At 39.7% G+C, this 22,445-nt stretch overlaps 1 protein-coding gene and 2 pseudogenes across 3 annotated transcripts in view; 2 read left to right on the forward strand and 1 right to left on the reverse strand.

The window, feature by feature from the left end:
• Positions 1 to 234: 234 nt before the first annotated feature.
• LOC144322868 (small nucleolar RNA U3) lies at positions 235 to 327 on the forward strand (annotated as a pseudogene).
• Positions 328 to 1,171: 844 nt separating this feature from the next.
• Positions 1,172 to 3,519, reverse strand: LOC144322188 (large ribosomal subunit protein eL21 pseudogene; annotated as a pseudogene).
• A 5,560-nt stretch (positions 3,520 to 9,079) lies between these two features.
• The window catches only part of UHRF2 (ubiquitin like with PHD and ring finger domains 2), a 77,009-nt gene continuing 63,643 nt past the window's right edge, over positions 9,080 to 22,445 (forward strand). The window contains exons 1-2 of one of the 3 annotated variants that reach the window (XM_077911903.1): positions 9,080 to 9,555; positions 15,065 to 15,298. In XM_077911903.1, the coding sequence (XP_077768029.1) occupies positions 9,403 to 9,555; positions 15,065 to 15,298 (387 nt within the window). In that variant the 5' untranslated portion in view covers positions 9,080 to 9,402. The remainder of the gene's footprint in view (positions 9,556 to 15,064; positions 15,299 to 22,445) is intronic. The other 2 variants (XM_077911902.1, XM_077911904.1) reach the window with 2 other exon arrangements.

A 22,445-nucleotide genomic window follows, 5' to 3' on the forward strand; every position in this document is an offset into this window, starting at 1 on the left:
GTAGTTTGTAAAAGAAAATGTGTAGGCTAAATATCCTTTAAAAATTATCTTTTGGGATGCCTGGGTGGCTTAACAGTCCTGCCTTTGACCCAGGGTGTGATCTTGGAATCCCAGGATCTAGTCCCACATCGGGCTCCCTGTGTGGAGCCTGCTTCTCTCTCTGCCTATGTCTCTGCCTCTCTCTCTGTGTCTCTCATGAATATATAAACAAAATTTTTTAAAAATTCTCTTTCAAAGACTATACTTTTAGGGATCATTTCTATAGTTTGTTAAAAATTCTCTTTCAACAACCTAAAGGGATAACAAAATTTCCTCACTGTATGGAAACTTTATAAAATGAAATGTTAACAGTACAATTTTATAGGGAGTACATAGATGTATTTGGCTTATTTGCACAGTGTAAATATCATTTTAGGTACCAGAAAGAAAATGAAACTATTATATCACTGTAAATATTTTTGCAATTGTATTGTGATTTTTTTCTTTTGGCTTTACAAAGTTATGTTTTATTTTATTTTTTAAATATTGTATTTATTTATTCATGAGAAGCAAAGAGAGAAAGAGGTAGAGACACAGGCAGAGGAAGAAGCAGGCTCCATGCAGGGAGCCTGATGTGGGACTCAATCCCGGGTCTCCAGGATCACACCCTGGGCTGAAGGCAGCACTGAACCGCTGAGCCACCCAGGCTGCCCCAAAGTTATGGTTTAGATTTTAAACTTGGAATCTGAGAGTGAGCAGAGAGAAGGCAAACAGTGGATCTTTCTGAGTTTTGGAAATCCTCTGGGACTTCATAAGAGGATAGAAAGTGAGGGGGGCACTTGACAGGATGAGCACTGGGTGTTATGCTATATGTTGGCAAATTGAACTCCAATAAAAAAAAAGGATAGAAAGCTTCTTAAAGTGCCTCATAAATATTATCATTTGCTTGATGAACTAATGAAACACAAAAATAATTTAGATATACATAAATCTGCCAAGCAGAAGTTAGCACTTCATAATTCATCTCCATCTTATGCTGACTTGAACCCTATTAGAGTTTCTTCAAACTCATAAAACCAAATCCATAAAATGGACTATAAATGACAACGCTGCTTCCCAATCCAAATTCTTTATTGTCTCAAATCACCAACAGAATCATTTGAATAACAGAATAAATTCTATTGACAAAATGCATTTAAATAATGTGACAAAACAGAGGAAAGTAACCATTATCAAGTGCGTATACAGGGACACCTGAGTGGCTCAGCGGTTGAGCATCTGTCTTCAGCTCAGAGCATGATCCTGGAGTCCTGGGATCAAGTCCCATGTCAGGCTCCCTGCGAGGAGCCTGCTTCTCCCTCTGCCTGTGTGTCTGCCTCTGTGTCTCTCACGAACAAATAAGATCTTAAAAAAAAAAAAAAAGTGCCTATACAAAGAGATTTTGTCTCATTTCATTCTTGTGGCACTCTATTTCCAGATACAGAAATCAAGGCTTGGAGAAATTAAGTAAATTGCCCAATGCTATGACTCTGGCAATTAGCAGATTGCAGAGTCAAATTCAGGTCTCTGATTCTAGAGCCCATATTCTTTCCATCATGCTACACACTTTCATTAAACCTGCATTAAACAAACTAATTGCTAAATAGATATGGATCAGTTATAAAGGATTTCTTGCTCATGCAAATCAGCAAAATAATGTCAACATGTGTTTTCAACTGGAAAATGGAGGAAAGCACCTTTCTTTGGAAAGTATTTACATTAATAACTTTTCCCCTTCATAGGCAGTAATCCTAATAGCAAACCAAATACTATATTAGCGAAATTGAAACACTTTATTTTTTCCTCTGTAGTAGTCTAGACAAAAACCTATTTTTTATTACCCCAATTTTCTTATCCTTCTTCATAAATGATAGTTTTAAAGGTGTTCAACCTCTTAGAATTTGGGATTTTAGAATATAAGAAAAGGTACAGCAAAGTTTTTTCTACACAAAAATTATAATTATCTATATAAAAGAATACATGATTTATCTATCTGCCTGAAAAGATGAGGCAGGAGGGCATGAAGAAATGCTGTAAGGTGAGGTGGGATAGAATGATGAAGAAAGATGTATTGCCACCTTTAGAGGCTTGCAGATTATGCAAATTTGTTTCTTGTTCCAATTAGACACCTAAATAGACTCCAGTTCTTCCCTCCCACCCATCCATCCTTCAACAACTCCTTATTGAGTATACAGGTACTAAGCTCTGACTTTTGTATTGGAAACAAAGGTAGACTAAGTCCCTGCCCTCTAGGAAATAAAAAATTTAATGGGGAAAGATAGCCATGCAAACAAATAATTACAGCTTTGAGTTAAGTGTTAGTAGAGACATGAACTAAGTATGAAAATACAGGAGAAGCATTTCCTTCAGCTGGGGAATATCAAGAAAGGCAGCCTGGAGGAAGTGGCATTTGAGGGAAACCATGACATATGAGTTGAATTTTTTTTTGTTTTGTTTTGTTTTTTTTTACAATCCTGAGGTCTTTTATTTTCTTTACAGTTATGCCATGAATTCATAGGGAATGGGTTCCAGCAGTTCAGGCTCCTTTCCATTGGTTCTCACAAAGTGTGCTTCTCTGGGTGGGGCAGGCTGGCGCTTCAGTAGGACCCAAGTACCTTTCTCTTTGGCTTCCTTCTTTTTCTGATCATTTCCCTTCACACGCTTCAGGAAGCTACCTCAGCTCTTTGAGTGTTTAATATGCTCCATGCGGACATTAATTCTCTTGGCAAGAATCTTGCCCTTAACTTGTTTGTTTACAACAATGCCAACAGCATGCTGAGTAACATTGTAGACTCTTCCAGTTTTGCCATGGTAACATTTGTGGGGCATTCCTTTTTGAACAGTGCCCATTCCCTTGATGTCCACAATATCACCTTTCTTATAGATTTGCATGTATGTGGCCAAAGGAACAACTCTATGTTTTCTAAAAGGCCTAGAGAACATATAGCAGGTATCTCTCCTCTTTCCCTTTGTGTTGGTCATTTTGGCAAGTTACTGGAAGATGGCGGTTCCCAAGTTGAAATTTTCTAGGCAGAAAAGACATGGTAAGAAAGAGCCTGGCCACATTTAAAAGTAGGTGGCTAGAGGGGCTTAAAGACAGTAGTTTACTGACCTTTACCCTTAAGAATAAAAGGTGAAAACTATCATCCAATAGGCTTTCCACAAATCAAAATTTAGCAGATCTGCCAATTTCATTGCTAAGCTGGTGTTGCTCAAAATTTCTTAAGGAAAGGATTACGATAAGGATGGAATTGGAGATGGGTTATAACCTAAAGTAACTTTTAGGGAACTCAAGATATCTGTAGTGTTATAATTTTTATATTAACTATGGGGTCAGCAATTCTGCACTCTGCCACCTATTTTCATAAATAAAGTCTTATCAGAACACAGGCACACTATTACATATGCTTTGGTATTACAACTGCAGGATGAAAAGTTGCAAAGCATCATCTATCCACAAAACTTAACATATTCCCCATCTGAACCTTTAATAGAGTTTGCACTAGAGCTATAGATTAATAAATCTCAGAAAAATAATGAGTTAAAACATGTTTCAATATTATAAAGAATCATGTCATATAAACCTTAAAAGGGCCTCAAATTTACCATTTTTTAGAGATACATGCATTAAAAGTATAAAGATGGGCATGACAATAATAAATATCCAGTTCAAGACGATGTTTCTTTGGAAAAGGGAGAGAATGTAAGCAGAGTTTTAACTACTTGAAATGCTTTATTTCTAAAGCAAGGTGGTAAATACAAAAGTGTTTATTATATTATTCTCTATACCTTTTTTGTATGACTGATGTATGTCATAATTTAAAAACTCTTTGGTTACACACAAAAAAATAGATGGAAAAAATTAAATGAAGAAGTTATAGAAGTTTCTATTTCCCCAAAATGGCTGCAACAATATCTTCCATCCCATATGCTTTTCTTATAATATGATTTTTGACACCTCTCCCATCAAGAGGTGGGGTATCCATCCCCTCCCCCAGACACTGGATGAACTTTTATAATGTTTTGGTCAAAAGAGTGTGGTAGAGGTGCTACTATATGACTTTCAAACAAAGCCATAAAAAGTGATGCAGCTTATACTTTGCTCACTTGAAGTCTTCAGCTACCATGTAAGAACCCTGACTATTCTAGGGCAGCCACACTGTAAGAAAGCCCAAACTACCCACAGAGAGAAGTCCACAGAGAAGTCCTAAGACTTCCCAGGGAGAGATGCCTGGTTAGTTCCCAATTGCTCTAATCTCCATTCTTCCAGTTTTAGCTGTATCTGATTACAATAGCATAATAAATTCTGAGCCAGAACTCCAGCTTTCCAACTGAGCCAATTCAGAACTCCTGTGCTACAGAAACTGCAGGAGACAGTAAAGTCGCTGTTGTGATTTTAAACCTCTAAAATTTGTTTCATAGAGCAAGTTGTAACTAGAACTGACCCCATCGTCAGAAAGTAGAGCCTTACCTACCTTCAGTGGGGAAATCTAAGCTGAACTGATCCAAAGAAAGAGATGAGGACCAATTCTAGAAGGCAGGAGGGGTGCCTGGCTGTCTGTCTCAGTTGGTAGAGCATGCAATTCTTAATCTCAGCATTTTGAGTTTGAGTCCTATGTTGGGTGTAGAGATAACTTAAAAATCTTTTTAAAACATTTTTTTAGAAGGCAAGAGAAAGCATGTGACTGAAAGCATGGATAAATTGTAAATCTTGGGATGCCTGGGTGGCTCAGGGGTTGAGTGTCTGCCTTGAGCTCAGAGCACGATCCTGGAGTTCCAGAATCGAATCCCACATCCGTCTCCCTGCATGGAGCCTGCTTCACCCTCTGCCTGTGTCTCTGCCTCTCTCTGTGTGTGTCTCTCATGAATTAATAAATAAAATATTTTTTAAAAATGTAAATCTTTAGTGAGAATCTCAGACCCCTGCTTCTATCTGAAGGACAATGATTATTCTCTGGACAAAGTGAATGGAGAAGCCTTGAGATAAACAAAAGAGGGAAAGCTGAAGGGGGGGGGTTCTAAGCTCGAACACTGTCATTCATTGATTACATATCCTTGTTCACATCATTTTCCTATTTGTTAAAAAGGAGGTGAACCAGAATGATCTCTAAAACAGATGTCCACAGTAAAAATCTGTGATTCTATTAAAAAGGAGAATACCCTTTAAAATATAGCTAATTTAAGTAATGAGCCACAATATGAAGTGTTTTTTAGTCAATGGAAATTTTCATTACATATAGTTTTTTTAGAAATAGCACTAGAGATTGGAACAAAACCTTCAGTTAAGGTACTTTAATGGCACGCGCACATGCGCACACACACACACACACACACACATAGACACACACAGCAAGGGACCAACTGGCAGGGTGTGGGCCATACTACAGGGAATGGAAGGAATATGCATGAATCTAGGACTGTAGAACTATTATGATCTGTAGACCCAAAGCAACAAGAGAAAGATTATCAAAACAGGGAAGAGCGAGTCACGTAGACTAGGCTACTTTAAGAGTAGTAGTGACTTCTCAGGAAGGCAACAGACAGCTAAAGATGAACTTTCAGGGAGAAAACCAGTGGAATAAATATACTGACCTAACTCTTTTAGTTTCCTATTTGTGCTTCCTCCCCACTGGCCAGATTCAACTGGAAACCTGAGAGCACTGATTCCATTGATATATTCCTTAACCCAGGACAGCAAACAGGTAGAGTGGCTCTGATGGAACAAAAGGAAGACCACCAACATAGAGGTGCTGGTGAAAAGGTGAGACTCAGCTTCAGGGAGCAAATTAAAAATCCCCTCTTTATAATACACAAAAGTTCTGGATTTTAGGACATTAGGTGAGAAAACTGGAGATATTCTGTGGTGTGAGGAGTCTAACTAGAATAATCAGTTCAAAAATCAAACTTTCTGTTTTGCCTGTTTTGACTTGAACAAATATTGAGTCATGACTGATGTCATAAATTTTAGTATTTGCTTTGTATCCATGTAAAAAGTTCCTCTTTGTTCACATCCAAGTTGTTTCAGTTACTTGTGTGATAATAAGGCATGGTATGTCAGAACTGTCTGATATTTTGTTTTTTGTCATAGAACTTTTGTCTTGCTTTTTCAACTGCGCCACTTCCTAAGCAGATAAGAGCTTGTAGGCAAAGAGGGGAAACCTTAGTTACAATATGTACTGTGCAGAGAAACTCAGAAGAGTGTGTTTTGCTACATATAGAATCACATTTGCAATTACTTATTTATATCCTAAGTAACTTACTACACACATAAGCTTATGTTTCAAGAAGTAATTAATTGGGTCTCCACAGAACAATATATCTTTCCTGAATCTCACACCTCTAAGTCCTGTCCTGTGGATCCTTTGGGATCTATATTGACTAGATTAACACAAATCCTGTACAGTCCAAGTAGATACCAATTTTGAGTGTTTCCCCCCTAGTTTACCACCTTAACGAGGATAAATCCCCTCATGAGAATGAATACAAAAGGTTTTAACTAGTTCCTCTTTCAGAACTTTTCTACTTCCCTTCAAAACTTTGGACTTATATTTCCAATGGTCCGTTATACATCCCCATCTAGTTTAAGAGAATCACCATCTATCCAAGACATCCATTTTTCTCCCAAACTAGAAACTCAGAAATTAATCTCAGCATTTCACATTTCCACATCTCTCATATTCACACATCTTACAAGTCTGGTAGGCTTGATTTTCTGGAATATTCTGGAATCTGCTCTTTCTTCTCTTATCCACTGCCACAAAATTTCACTGAAACTGACACAGTTGCCTCTTCACTAAACTTTCTTACCAGTCCTTTAGTTTTTCCCTAAAGTATCCTTCAACATTCCGTCATCTTTCCAAATGCATATTTAATCACATCAGTGGACTCCTTACAAATTTTAGTTTCTCCCTGGGGCCTGCAAAATCTACTGCTTTGAATACTAATCTTTACACTATCTAGTCAACCTTTCTCTGACATGCAATCTCTTCTGACCTGTAAAAATGCATACCTTCCGTCTGTGTGTAAGCACGCTCTTCTCTTTGAGCATTCTCTGCTTAAGTAAATCCCCTCCATAACAATAGCATGAAAATAATTTTTTGTATCCTACCAACACATGAGCACTATGCTATGCTAAGCACTATACACTCACTAAATGTTATAGACACCATTTACACCAAGGAAATTAAAACAGATAACGAGTCCAAGATCATATTTTAAATAAACATCAAAACTGAGATTATAACTCAGATCTATCTCAGTCTATGAGCTGAACATTTAAACGCTGCCCCCATTACAATATACCATGGAACTCAGGTCAAGTTGTCCCCCTATCCTTACACTTCCAGATCATTCTAGTCTCCCTTCTTTCATTACTAATTACTGTTTAAACTGACAACAACTACTTAGTGCTAAAGGATTCTTTAGTATTTCATCTTTTCTACATCTTAACTAAAGTAGGTTGTAAATTCTCTATATGCAGGGAATTAAACTCTTAACATGTCTGCACAAGGGTATAGCACATTCTTATAATAGCAAATAGCTCTTCCTTATTGGGGCAGGTTAGAAGTGTGCTTTACATATCTCCATCACCTCATTTACACATGTAATGAATATTCAATATTTGCTGTACTTAAATGAGGAGCAGGCAAGATGAATTATATTTAGAGGATATAAGTGAATGTAAAATTTTCATCAAGGGCAGAGACCCAAAATATGTGTATGTATTCCATTTTTTGTCTCTTGCATGTTGGGCCATTCTTTTTTTATGTTACCTCTGGACTTTGCCAGACTTCTTTGAATCGGTTATTACAAAAAATTGCTGTGCTACCTTTAGGGTAATAATTAGCACCAGCCAATATTTAAGTTATGGATTTTGACAAGTATAAAATCCAAATTTTATTATATACATTACTTTGTATCTATATCTTCCTCTATATTTCTACTTTCATATGTTCTCTTCCTTCTTAGGAAGGCATTTTCATTTTTCTTTAAAGATTTTATTTGGGACAGAGTGTGTGAGAGCACAAGCGGTGGAGAGGGAAGAGCAGGCTGCCCACATCCAGCAGGGAGCCCGGTGGAGGCTCCGTCCCAGGACTCTGGAGTCATGACCTCAGCAGAGCAGCCCCAAACCCACAGAGTCAGCCTGGCGCCCCGGGACATTTTCATTTTAAATAAATCTACTGTTAGGTAATGCTACTTTGGGCTTATTTCTGAGGATCTATTCCTGGGAAGATCTCTGGAGCCTTTTCTTCTGAGGTGTGGAGCTGCATCCTTTACGAGTGTTTTCTACGACCCTTGGATCCCTCGGGTCCAAGGCGCACTAGCCAGGAAGGCCCGCAAACAGAGACGCCCGGTTCTGGCGAGCGGCCCTGCGGCGGCAACCCCGACACCCCTGCGGCCTAAGGTCCCGGTGCGAGCGCGCCGGGTCGGAGAGGGCGCTGCCGGCGGCCCGAAGCCCCCACCCGGGCCCAGCCGGCCCAGCGGGCCCCGCCGCGGGAGACCCAGGAAGCAGGTTTCGGCGCGAACGCGGCGCTCGGGCGGGCGGGAAGGTCCTGGGTCCCGGGTCCCGGGTCCCCCCCCCCCTCCCCCGCGGGCGGCCGTCTCCGGCCGAGCGCCTGGAGCAGCTCCCTAACCCCGGTGCTCTCTCGGAAACGCAGGCCGCGCCGCCGCACCCCACTGTAAGGACCGCACAGGCGCACGCCAGACCGGCTTATTTGGGGCGTGTTTGGGACCAAAGAAACCGTCCCCGCTAGGGCTCGGGCGCCGCTCGCCCCCTGGGTCCCCAAGCCAGGACTCCGACGGGAACTCGCGGGTGGGCTTTGTAACTGCGCGGCAGCGGGAGAGAGAAGGCGTATCCGGGCCCGGGCGCCGGCCGAGCGGCGAGGAACAGCTCTGCGCAGCCCCGCTCCCCCCGTGCCCGCCCCCCAACTCCCGCCGCTCGGGTCCCGAGCCTTCCCTCCCCCGCACACCCCGCCCCCGCCCCCGCCCCCCGCCGCTTCCTCTTTAAGGCGGAGCCTGGCGCCCATCTCGCGAGATCCGGGTTGGCGCCGTGACCTCCATGTGGGTGCTGGAGCTCTATAAGTAAACAGTCGGCGCTGCACAGACAAGGCTTCTTCCTGTGAGGCGGGGGCTGCGGTAGTAGCGGCCCCTGCGACTGGTTCCGGTTTCCTTTCCTTCTCAGCCCCGCCGGGCGGGCGCGCGGTTGAGGGTCGCCGCTGCCTGTAGGGCCCGGCGTCCGGTCGGTTTCCCTCACGGGTGCGCGCTCGCGCCCGCCGCCCGCCGCCCGCGGAGAGCCGGAGCCGCCGGGGAAGCGGGCCGGGCGGGGCGCGGCGTCCGGAGCGCCGGGGGAGACAAAGCCGGGCCAGCCCCGCTCCCGGCGCCAAGATGTGGATTCAGGTGCGCACCATCGACGGTTCCCAGACGCGCACCATTGAGGACGTGTCTCGCAAAGCCACGATTGAAGAGCTGCGCGAGCGGGTGTGGGCGCTGTTCGACGTGAGGCCCGAGTGCCAGCGCCTCTTCTACCGGGGCAAGCAGGTGAGGCGCCCCCCGCGCCCCCGGGAAGCGCGGGGCGAGGGCTGGGCGGGCCCGAGGGCTTGGTGCGCCGCGCGCCTCGAGAGCACCCGGCTCGGCTCGGCTCGGCTCGGCTCGGGGTGGGTAGCCCACGAGGTTCAGAGCGCAGGCCCGGGGCCCGCCGAGGGGGCGCAGCGGGGTCCCAGCAGCCCCACGGTGCAGGTGCGACCCGTGGGGTCAGGCGGGGGCGCCCGGGCGCGAGACCTTCCCGTCGTCGGCACAGCCCGCCGGACGCCTGGGTTCCTTCGCTTCCCGCGCTTCGCGGGGTCGGGGCTCCCGGAGGCGGCGGGCTCTGGCGGCCATGCCTCGGTGCCGGCGGGGAGGGCCGACGGCTGCAGCGCCCGGCGGGGCTGACCCCGCCAACGGCTCGCACTGCTGCCGTGGCTCCGCCGCGCTCCCGGCTCCCAAGTAGGGCGGAAGCGTGCAGATCGCTTCCTCTTAGGCACGAGAACCCTAGTTCTGCTTCTTCACGTGAAGGTATTTGAACGCACTGAAGATTCGAAGGGTGCCTAAAACTTTTGGCTCCCCTCCCTCCCTCACCTCCTCTCCTAGAATTGGAATCCGTCTTGAAGATTAGAGACTTGGGCTGGAGGAGGGAGCTACTGATGTGACTCCGGATAGGGTTTAAACTCCCAGGTACAGGCGGGGGGGCTATTCCGAGTGGAGAGGAGTATGAAAGACTGTTTTGCTCTTTTTGCTTCTCACCTTCTGACGTCCCCTTCAGACCAGCTTTTAAAACAGCAACTGGAGCATAGCCAGCAGTACATACTTGAAGGCTGAAAGTGGTTTTGGCACTGAGGGTGTCTGTGGGTGTCTCTGGTACTTGTATGGTATGGCCATACTCTGGCCCATTGAAGATTTTTCTTATCCCACAAGTCTATACCTAGAGACCCAAGCCCACCCGATTTTTGTCTCTCCACCCCACCCCCGCCCCCCAAAAGGTGGCATTCTCCAGTTGGATAGTTTGGCTTCAGTTCTGTGGTTTGGAATAGACGTAGCTCTTTGATTTGGTGGAAGTAGTGTTTTCCTATAGCCACAAAGGATTTGAAAGGAATATTTTTCTTCCCTTCATGGGCTTGGCTTCAAAAACTGCCCAGAAATGTCAGAGGAACAAGATTACACTGAGAGAGAAAGAGCCAGAGTTTAATTTTTTAAATAAGTGATAGCATCTCTGATAGGTGTTTGGAGCTGTTTTATATTGAACCTTTACTGTTTGACTTGTAAAAACAGGTGTTCAATTTAGTTGTAGACTTTGCTTTTGAAATGATCACGTGTTAAACACTACCTAGCTTTGTTACTACACCTCCAGTGACTGATACCTTTTTTTCTTTTGGTCAAAGATAAAGATTATGTAATTGGATCTTCTGAATTTTATTTTCTAGCCAAAGATAATACTACATAAATTGCTAGGATACTTTGGTGACTTCAGCACCAGAGAATGAAATGAAGCATGAGTCTAATTATTAAGTATATTGGGGGGAAAAACAAACAAAAAAGACCTGCACCTGGCTGTCTTGAGGAAAAAGTACAAATTGAGTTAAATTCAGATCAACAAAGTAGACTTCCAGTAAACCAGGAAACTCATTCCGGGAGAAACTGTTGAGGATAATTACCCTTTTGTACTTCTTCCCCCAGAACAGTTGATAATTCACTACTTTGATTTCTTCAGCTCGGTAAACCAGTAGGGAGGAGGAGTGGGCCTTTGGTGCCCCCATTGAGGTGAAGACGAAAGGAGGACGCTGCTTCAGCTGTGTCTACTTTGTGAGCTGAGGAGTAGCCATGGCAATGATTATTACCTCCATTCTCTTATTCTTTGGAGTTCACAGTCCATGAACAGAGTAGTAGATAACTACTGGGGATTGGTATCACAGGGCTGCTCCTAGCCTCTAAAATGCCTTTGTGCTTATTTGAATAAGGTACTCCTTTACTGCCACATAGTGAAAAATATCATAAAAACGAATTTACAGTGTGATGTAAATGGTACCCTTTCCCCCTTATTCCGCACCCGTTTTATGTTAGGTCTACTGCTTTTAGTCTTTGGTATATATCGGAATCACTTGAGGATATTATAGGTGCACAGCCCATCTCAGAATTGCAAGTGGTTGCATCTAACAAGGCCCCCATGGGAGATTCTGATGACCACCAGAGTTTGAAAATGGATGTTGAAGAATAGTTGATCACTTAATTTCTTAATATGCAAAGTATGGTCCCTGAATCAACAGGACCTGAAGCATTAGCTTCACCTAGGAGCCTCACACCTTTTGAAGTAGAATCCATATTTTTTAACAAGGTCCCTAGGTGATCTCTATGCAAATTAAATTTGAGAAGCAGAGGAATTCTGTAATTGACTCCTTTTGAAGGTAGGAATAGAGGGCAGCAATTCAGGGCTCTAAGTTCTGGTTAGAGTAGGGTAACCTCACTTGCTATATTACTCTGGGAGGTTGAGAATGCTTCCTGGGATCAGGTTTTTAAGGAAGAGTTACATTGATAGATCTTTAAGTATTTTGAGAATCCAGAGCTTTTACTACTTTGAAAGGATTTTATCACCTCCTCTCATTCTTTTGTTTATACCACTGTAGGTGGGACATGAACCAGAGCTGAAGGAAAACTGAGTAGTACTCTTGCCCCTGTACTCTTTGTTTTTACATGGAATACAAAGTAAAAGTGTTGGCCTATTTAAAGGGGAGAGAGTGTGTCATATCAATGTTTTATATATGTATATACATACCTATATATGTGTATATATATATGTATGATGTGAAAGATAAATGAAAGTTGTTAAGGGATACAGGTAGAGGGCATCATTAGTAACCCCTTGGGAAATGACTTCTCCCACTGCCTTCTCAGCTATTGCCAGTACTAGTATTTGTTCCTAGTTTTACTTTGCATAACTGTTGCAGTTCTTCCTGTTACCTGGAATTTCTTACTTAAAACCAGTACAGATTCAGGACAGCAGTCTGGCAAAACAAAAACAAAAACAAAAACTCTAGGGCCTTTCTTGCCTCTCTAGTATTTTAAATACTGCGCTCCCATCTTCTGGGATGGCAGTTCCTAAACATTTTCAGCTGTGAGACATTGATGGACTATAGTTACGTGCCTGAAACTCACTGGTGTTTGTAATTCCTAAATGACTCCACCCTTCTCCGCTTGGTGTATAAGTGATAATAACTTCCAGTCTACATTTTCATTAAGTTTGGGAGAACTTTACTACTTTTCATGTAACAACTGATTCCAAAGTTCTTCACAAAAGCCTGGCTGTATGGAAATTACTATGCAATGGATAGTAGTCACTGTTTTAGGAAAACAAAAGAATACCTATGAATTAGGGAAGGAGTAGATAATCTGGGTAAAAGTGGCTCTCCTAGCAAGCAGGAATAATGGAAGGAAAAGTTACACATTAATGTGGGCCTAACTTCTGTGATAGGGCCTCATGCCTTGATATGCTTAGTGTTTTACTGACTTAAGACATTGCTCTTCCTTTCAAACCAAATACCATTTAAGCAGTTTGTTATTTTGACCAGTCACTTAATAGAAACTTGTCAGAGGGCTTGATTATAAAAATGTCCCTTCCCATTGTCCTTTTGACTCTTGTGCCTTAGATTTCAATGGAAAATTGTTTGTGGAAGCACTTTGAATTTCCAATTATTTTACCACCTTAACCGCTTTTCGTCATTTTGGGGAATGTCCTTCCAGTTAATTTGCATGTTGTATACTGGGTTTTTTGTTTTACATGCTCTGTACTGCAAATTTTTTTTCTACTTTGAACACTCATAATATACAACAGTTGTATGTTTAATTAAGCTGTACTTTTTCAACTGTTTCAGCATGAGTTCTTATCTTTTTGGGGGAAAGGGGTATTGGAGAATGTCAAAATGGAAATGTGAATGTATAGTTGTTTTTTTTTGCTTCTTGAGTTTTTCTCCAGGAGTTCAGGATTGCAAGGGGGTGGGGGGTTGTTGTGTTTTGTTTTTTGTTACTATTGCTTACCTTATTAAAAGACAATCTCTAACCCCCACTGGGAAATTTTTGAAGTCTTTGCTCCCTTATGTAGTTAAAATTGTGAATATCTACATGCAGGATTGTGCTAGATGTGTTTTGGGACCACTTGAATTAAAATAATTTATGTGTATATTAGTAAATTTATCATTTAAGGACAAATGCATTCTTCCCTTTGGTGGATTTTGGAAATATAGCCTTATTATGTTAGGGAATTGAGGATGGTGACAGGTATTATAAAGAAGGAAAATGAACCATGATTAAATTGGTAATGTTTCTGGGGAAATGATAGTTTTGATCTTCATAGAGTTTGGTTTTCTTCATTCTTTTTTTGGGGGTGGAGGGGTTTGGTTTTTCTTACTGTATTGTAACATAGCCAAACTGAATTTTACAAAGAAGCGAAATGGAGACTATTAGTTATTAGTTTTTGGGGTTTCTGTAACAAAGGACCAAAATCTAAGTGGCTTAAAACAGTAGAAATTTATTGTCTCCCTGTTTCCAGGGACTGAGTCTGAAGTCAAAAGTATCAGTAGGGTTATGTTCTCTCTGAAGGTTCTAGTAGAGAATCCTTCCTTGTTTATTTCAGCTTCTAGTGTTGCTCACAATCCTTTGTTAATTCCTTGGTTTGTAAATGCATTGCTCTAGTCATGTGGCTACCATTACATCTTCTGTGATCCAAATTTAAACTTTTCATAAGGATGTCCATTACAGTGGATTATGGCCCACCCAATATGGACCTAATTTTAACTTGATTACTGCTATAAAGACCATATTTCCAGATACTCACATACTAAGATATTTGGGATTTGCATTTTAGTATGATTGAGGGAGGGGTTGTCACAATTTAATCCATTGCAGAGACTTTGCCAAAATATGGGTAAGTTGCAAGATAATTTTATTCATTTTTCATCCTGGAAGACTTTTCATGATACAAGTTGACAGCCTTTACAAATGGATAGAATTAGAGAACTTAAGGCAAGTGGAATAGCATGAACAAGAATTGTAATTACTGCTACTTTAATTTCTTTTCTGCTTTATTAAAAAAAAAAAACTACAGTGCTTCAGAATCTAAAATTGTTAATGTCTTTATGAACACAAGGTCATAAAACCACTCACCTTCAAAATTCACCCTTCTTAACAGTGGACTCAGGTACTGTTAATTTAAATAAAACTTGGTGAGAAATCTAGAGTTTTTCTGCCTCCATGTTGAAGTCACATAAGCAGTGATATATTTTTGGTTTCAGTGGCTATCCATGTTCCTGATAGATAATAAGGAATGATTCTTAAAAATATACTTAAGTCCTCAGAAGGTACTACTGTTAGAGGCCATAAAGTAATAGGAATGGTTTCAAGGTCACTAAATTGCATTACTATGAATTTTATAATTTGGCTAGGACATTTGGGTAACTAAAGATGTAGAAAGATCAAGTTTTAACAGAAGCATTTTAATCTTTTTTTTTTTATCCTTTTTTTCCAGTTGGAAAATGGATATACTTTATTTGACTATGATGTTGGACTGAATGACATAATTCAGCTACTAGTTCGCCCAGACCCTGATCTTCCTAGCACATCTAAACAGACTGATGTACAGGCCAAACCCTGTTCTAGTAGTCCACCTAAAGTAAAGAAAACCCCAAGGGTGGGACCTTCTAGTCAGCCGTCTACATCAACTTGTGATTTTCTTATTGATCCTGGCATTGGGCTGTATAAGGTATGTTGTCTTTAGACTTGATAGTTGTGAGAATACAGATGTCTGTTCTTTAGGATGTTGCAAATAAGTGAAGATTGATTGCCATTTCAAAGTAAAGACTGAGCTGTTGATACGCTAACTTTTAAAACTAGTCTTTAAAAATTGTGCAGTATGTAGATAAGTATATAATTCCACTGTAATTCCACTGAGATTAAGTTGAATAATATCAGTTCCTTTTTAAAGCCTGTGTGTGCCACTACCACAACATGTCTCCCTCTCTCTTTAAGGGGTAAACTACTTATTCTGACTATTCTGATCTTTTTTGTTTTAGTGTTACTACTTCTGTTATCTCTTAAATTTTTTTTTTTGCTTTTCCTGTATTTGAAGTTTATATAACAGAACTCTTTTTATCAGCTTTGATTCTCATGCATATAGTTGTATTTTATTTTTTCACTATTCTATTAACATGCCACATTTAATCCATGATTAATAGGTAAATTTAGGCTTTTCCCAGTTTCAGCTGTTTTGAACCTTCTTTGTATAACCTGGTACACTGTTGTAGAATTTCTTTAGGAATTTTTACCTAGAAATCCAAAGTGCTGGTTCACTCACAGGATACTGGCAAATTGTTCTCTACTCTGTTCTGTGGGTCTGCGTGTGTGTCTCTGCTTTTGCTGTTCTGAATACTGTAGCCCCAGTAAACTGTTATCTCCCTATCCCACATCTCCCAAATCTATTCCTATTTAAGTGTGTCTTGGTGTTTGGTTTTTAACACTTGTATGTAAAGAATTTTAGAATTAGTTTGTCAGACTCTAAAGATAAGTAATACAGGATTTGGTGGAGATTACATCTATAAAATAGCTTGGAGAATTGACAACTTTACAGCATTGAGTCCATTCATGGACAGAATAGATGTCTCCACTATCTTAGATCTTTGATCTCTTTATCAGTTTTCTCTACATATCTTATTTCTAGTGGATGCATTTTTAATACTCCTATAAGTAGTTATCTTTTAAAATTGTGATTTGTTTGCCTACATAGAGAAATGTACTTGATACATTTATTGACCCTTATATCTGCCAACTTTTTCAAATTCTAATAAATTTTGTAGAAATAATGAAAGTTTTGCTTCATCCTCTCCTATTCTTAAAACTTTTTTCTTAATTCTTACCATTTAGGACAAATTGGGACTCAATTTTTCAGGCTAAAAGTAAAAAAATTAGCTGAAGTAAATTGTTTAAGAAAATGCAAATAGAGATAATTTTTTTTTAATTTTTTTTTATTTTTTATTTATTTGTGATAGTCACACACAGAGAGAGAGAGAGTGGCAGAGACATAGGCAGAGGGAGAAGCAGGCTCCATGCCGGGAGCCTGACGTGGGATTCGATCCCGAGTCTCCAGGATCGCGCCCTGGTCCAAAGGCAGGCGCTAAACCGCTGCGCCACCCAGGGATCCCGATAATTTTTGATCTAAGGAAAGATAGAAATCCATATATATAGAATCAAGAAAACTGGTCATGAGCTGTATCTCAGAAGTCTCTGGACTAGATGACTATACTGATGGATTATCTTAAAGCTCTGAAGAATAATTATATTATTTAAATTGATTCACAGCTTTAAAAAGTTTCCCATTGCTTTTTAACACTGATACTCAAATATAACAAAAAGCACACCAATATCACTATATATTGATGTAAAACCAAAGTTCTATTTAGCAAATAAAATTATGACTGTATGTTAAAAGAACATAATACCTTGATCAAGGATGGTATGTCAAGAAGTGAGATAGTTCATTATTTGGATTTTTTTCAATAGAAGTTTCAGGTATATAGCTTTATCATTTGCCTTCTAAAATTCAGGATTATAACTTTATAATTTGACACACTACAAGATGATCACCACCACAAGTCTAGTTATCATGCATTATCACATAGTCAACCCCCTTCATGCATTTCACCCAACCCCAAATATGGTAATATTAATGTAATCATTGTGGTAACCAAAGAAAACAAATGATCTAATCTAAAAATCCATTTCTAATTTAAAAAAAAAATCCTTTGTAAGTGGAACAGATGGAATAGATGAATATTTTAAATTCTACCCGGCATCATGCTTAATGGTGGGGAAAAGCCAGAAGCATTCCCATTAAAGATAGGAGCCAGACAGGGAAGCCAGTTAATGCTGTTACTTAATATCTTTCTGCATGATAGGAGAACAACAAAGTGTAAATATTGGAGTAGGCAAAGTTATTATTTATGAATATCTGGAAAGAATAAGATAAACATATTAGAGTATTATGAGCAATCAGTAAGGTGGCTTTTTAAATACTAATAGTGTTCCTTGCTACAATCATTTAGTAAAAGAAATTTACAATTCCAAAATGTAAAGTCTAGGGGTAAATTTACATAATATGGGCAAGACTTATATCAATTAAAACAATGCTTTTTATGTAGCCAAAATTTAGAATTCTTAATATTGAATGCCTACTTTCCATATTGTCTACATCACCTGTTGATTTCATCCTTCTGAGTAAGCAGTATTTTCTACGTTGTTTTCTAAAAAAAAATTGTTTTAGAACAGTTTTAGATTTATAGCATAATTGAGAAGATACTACAGTGTCCATATATCCCATGCCTGGTTTGTCCTGTTAACTAACACTTTACATTAATGAGTTATAAAAAATTAACCATAACTGTTTAGCTTTTATCTAACATCCTTTTTCTATTCCAGAATCCCATCTAGGATACCACATTATATTTACATTAGTGCTGTACTAAATAGTTGTTGAATCTCCTTAGGTTCCTCTTGGCTGTGACAGTTTTTCAGACTGACTTTGTTTTTGAAGACCTTGACAGTTTCTAGGAATACTGGTCAGATATTTTGTAGAATACCCTTCTATTAGTATTCATCTTGTTTACATATTTTTTGGAGGAAGACCACAGAAGTAAAGTGCTGTTTTTATCACATTCTATCTAGGGCACAAACTACCAACATTCTATTTGCTAATTATACCTTAGGTTTTTATATTAGTAGGAACTTACACTGTTGAGAGCCTTAATCACTTGGCTGATGAGGTGGCATTTGTCGAGTTTCTTTACTGTGAAGTTAGTCTTCCCCTACCCCTTTTCCATACTGTATTTTTAGATGAAGTCTGTATATATAGCCCACACTTAAGGAGGTAGGATAGTTACAAACTCTACTTCCTTGAGGGTAGATTATTTAAAAATGTATTTAGGAATTCTGCATGGGAGACTTATCTCTCTTTTCCCCCATTTATTCAGTTAGTCATTCACATCAGTAGGGATATGTGTTCTCTGTGAGGGTTTTTTGTTTGTTTGCTTATGTTAAAGTACTTTCTTTCTTTCTGGCAATAGAAGATGCACCTGGCTCATCTTAGTTATTTTTTGCCCCAGACCTGGAATCAACGTTTCTTCAAAGAGCCTTGATTCTTCTAGGGTCTAAGTATGCTCCTTGCTACTGGAATATTGTTGGTTTTAGGGCTCTCAGCTGACAAACTGAGGAGGCATATGTATGTATATATGAGAACTCCTGTATCTTGATGGTCTATAAGTATGTAGCCATCTGTATATTAAGCTTACATTATTTTATCTTTTTGGTTAATGGCAATAGTTCAGAAGCTGCTACTTCTGACTTAATGTTTTGGGCAGTGAAGGCCTGAATTTGTTTTCAAAGAGGGCCAGCTTATATATGTATCAGTTAGGTCTGAGCTTAAGGTTAAGCAGTTCTAATTAACTTAAATTCTTTCTGTTGAGCAGGGGTGCCTGGGTGGCTCAGTCAGTTAGGCAGTCTGACTCTGTTTTGGCTCAGGGTCATGATCTCAGGCCCTACGTCATGCTCTGTACTCAGCGCAGAATCCGTATGAGATTTTTCTGCCTCTCCCCCTCTCTCCCCTACCTCCTGCTCCTGGGCACCTGCACATGCGCATGCTCTCTCTCTCTCACATAGCTATTAAAAAAAAATTCTGTTGAGCATATTCATCAGTACCCTGCCATGTCTCCAACCTAATTCAAAAGAGTATTATGCGAAACTACTTCTCTCAGCATATCTGTGCTTCTCTTGTGTTAGTACTTTGTCAATACTTCTAGTAACTAACTTTTTAAATATATATATTTTGTTGTTGTTTGTTTTAAGACACAGAGAGACTGTGAGCCCCAGGCAGGTGGGGAGGGGGCAGCAAGAGAAGCAGACTTCCTGCTGAACAGGGAGCCCAATGCAATGCTTGATCCCAGGACCCACAAATCAGGACCTAAGGCAGATGCTTAACTGACTGTGCCAACCAGGTGCCCCGTTTTTGTTTCTTTTTAAAGAGAATTATATTCATAGGACACAGGAGTGGGTTTTTTGGTTTTGTTGGTGGTTTTGGTTTTGTTTTGTTTTGTTTTAAGTAGGCTCCATGCCCATCTTGGAGCTCAATACAGGCCTGAAGTAATGATCCTGAGACGAAGATTCAAGCTGAGATCAAGAGTTAGGCACTTAGCTGACTGAGCTGTCCAAGTGCTCCTATGTTATTTTGTTTTTAAAGTAAGCTCTGCATCCAATGTGGGGCTTGAACTCACAACTCTGAGATCAAGTCACATGCTCTACTGACTTACCAGTTACTAATATCTCACTTTTTAAATAACTCATATTAATATATAGCACAGAGATTAAGAAATCCACTTTTGTCATCAGACTTGCTTTCAGATTCCAATTCAACTTCTTCCCAGTTGTATAAGTGTAGTTTGTATTGTCTTCCTTTCCTCATTTAGAAATACACATGAAAGCTAGAACTTAAACTCTCAAAAGGGTATACTATTGTTTATAATGTTTAGTCAGAGCTGCATTTAACTTACTAGTTGAAGAGGCTAGCAGATTTATTTGCTTTTATGATGAAGCTCAGTAATTGTCATAGTTATTTGAAATTTTCACTTTTTTTAAACCCAGAAGTGCTTATTTCTGGATAATTCATTCATTGGATGAATATTTGGTTGTATAGTATATATTCTAGATGTTAGAGATGGAAGGATAAATATTACTCCCTGCTTTCACAGACTCTTACTAGCTATTAAAACTTAAATTTGGCTAACTTGAAAACACTTAGAAGCTGCTACTTTTAAATTGATTTGTTTTGAATATTATCCTTTGAGCAAGTCTATGAATAGTATATCAAAATTGTTCTAGATCACTAAAATTGGGAGAAGTTTTTTGCCTTTATCTTGAATTCCCACTTATGTCGCTTGTACTTTATAAAGAGTTTCCTTTTATAGACATAGGGCTTTCTATAATTAAAATTGCTTTATGGATGAGCAAACAGATTTGGGGCTTTTCCTTTTTGCCTAAAATTTTCCTTGGACCTCAAGTAAGTGGATACAAAGAGTGAATTTTCAAGTCAGTATTTCTCAAAACTGGCATAGATAAACATTTAAATGTAATACATGAAGATAGAATTTTAATCTGAAGTTTTTGTCCACCATCATTCTTGCTTTGCCATATTTGATAACTACATGACATTTGGTCAGTATTAGACATCTTTTTATATGTTGTAAGAAGTCCGATAAATCATTATTCACACTCGGAGAACCTGTGGAAGATTGTACAGAGGCTAGGTCCATCTGTTTCCATGATCTCTGGGAAATAATTTTCTCAAACAAGGTGGACTTTTGATACCTAAATAGAGCTAATTCTGGTTTTTGGACCTGGAAGTTTTGGATAACTCACAGTAGATCCTCCTGTTGAAATGACTGTCCTCTTGGCCTAAACTCTAGAATGAGGATAATAAAGCTATATTAGGATAATAAAGCTTTAGAGTTCAGATAAGTGTGTGGCACTGTTAAAGTTTTACATATGTTCTAATATCCATTATAGGAAATAATGGAAAGGGGAAACTTCTCAATAATTAAGTAAAAATCATGGATATTTTAGTATCTCCTAGCTTTTATATACAGTACAACTTTGCTTCTTGATTTTGAACCTTTTTGATTAGGAAACAAACAATACAAAAAAGTAGAGCTTAGTGAAATAGGAAGTCCATGTCTGCAAATACCACCAGATTGGGAAATACAAAGCACTACCCCAGGAACTTCTCATGGGCTCTCCTCTCTTAGTATTCCTTCCTCCCTAGTTGTAACTAATATCCAAACTTCTATAGCAGTCATTTCTTCACTTTTTATTAACTTGATCCTATCATTACCCTTTAACAGCCTCTTAATAACCTTTAACCTATGTGTGCATCCCCTATTTTCTTTCTGAAATTTATGTAAATGGAACCACATTGTAGTTTGATTTGTAAATTTTAGAAAAAAAACATGTTAAAATGAGAGATCCTGTTCAGAGTCAGAAAAATCTTTATTGGCTTGGTTCCCACTTCTAGCTGTGTATCTCCTGAGGACTAGTGTATTTCCTTCTGTGCCTCATTGGAAAATAAGAATGACTTTGTATTATAGGTATTAAAAGAGGTAATAGGGGCCCGTGGTTGGCCCCAGCAGTTAATCATCTGCCTTCAGCTCAGGCCATGATCCCAGAGGCCTTGGATTGAACCCCCCATAGGGGCTCCCTGCTCAGTGAGGAGTCTGTTTCTCACTTTCCCTCTGCCCTTCCCCCCACCCCAAATAAAATCTTTAAAAATAAAGTAGATAATATACATCAAGTAAATTGCTAATATCTTTACTAAGAAGACCACGGTATTAAGACTATACTGAGATTTAATGAGTCTTAAAATTGGACATGTTGATACTTAGTGGAAGGAGACAGTTGTTTCATTGGCGCATCATGTGGATTTAGTCACCTAATCTCTTAATACACAGGAAAGTATGTTATTTTATAAAGAAACCGAGGCTGAGACAGGTTAATTTATTCAGGGTTATATCTGGTAGATGATAAACCCAAACCTAAACCTAGGTTTATCTGCAAAGCTGTGTGGGGTTTTTTTGTAGGTGTGTGTGTGTGTGTTTTATTTGTTTTTTAACTAAGTTAGGGGCTGGTTCTTAAATGAGAGAGCTGGTGTGTTTTAAATGGAACATATAAAGTGCTTAGAAGTATGCCTGATATAGTAAGTTCTCCAGTATTTATTGGCATTTCATTTTTCTAATGATTTTTTTCTTGCCTCCCATACCTTTTATTTCATATCACCTACTTGAATATGGAAGATTCTTCTCTAAAATTCTTTATAT

This window comes from Canis aureus, chromosome 10 (assembly GCF_053574225.1).
Source record: "Canis aureus isolate CA01 chromosome 10, VMU_Caureus_v.1.0, whole genome shotgun sequence".
Taxonomy (NCBI): domain Eukaryota; kingdom Metazoa; phylum Chordata; class Mammalia; order Carnivora; family Canidae; genus Canis; species Canis aureus.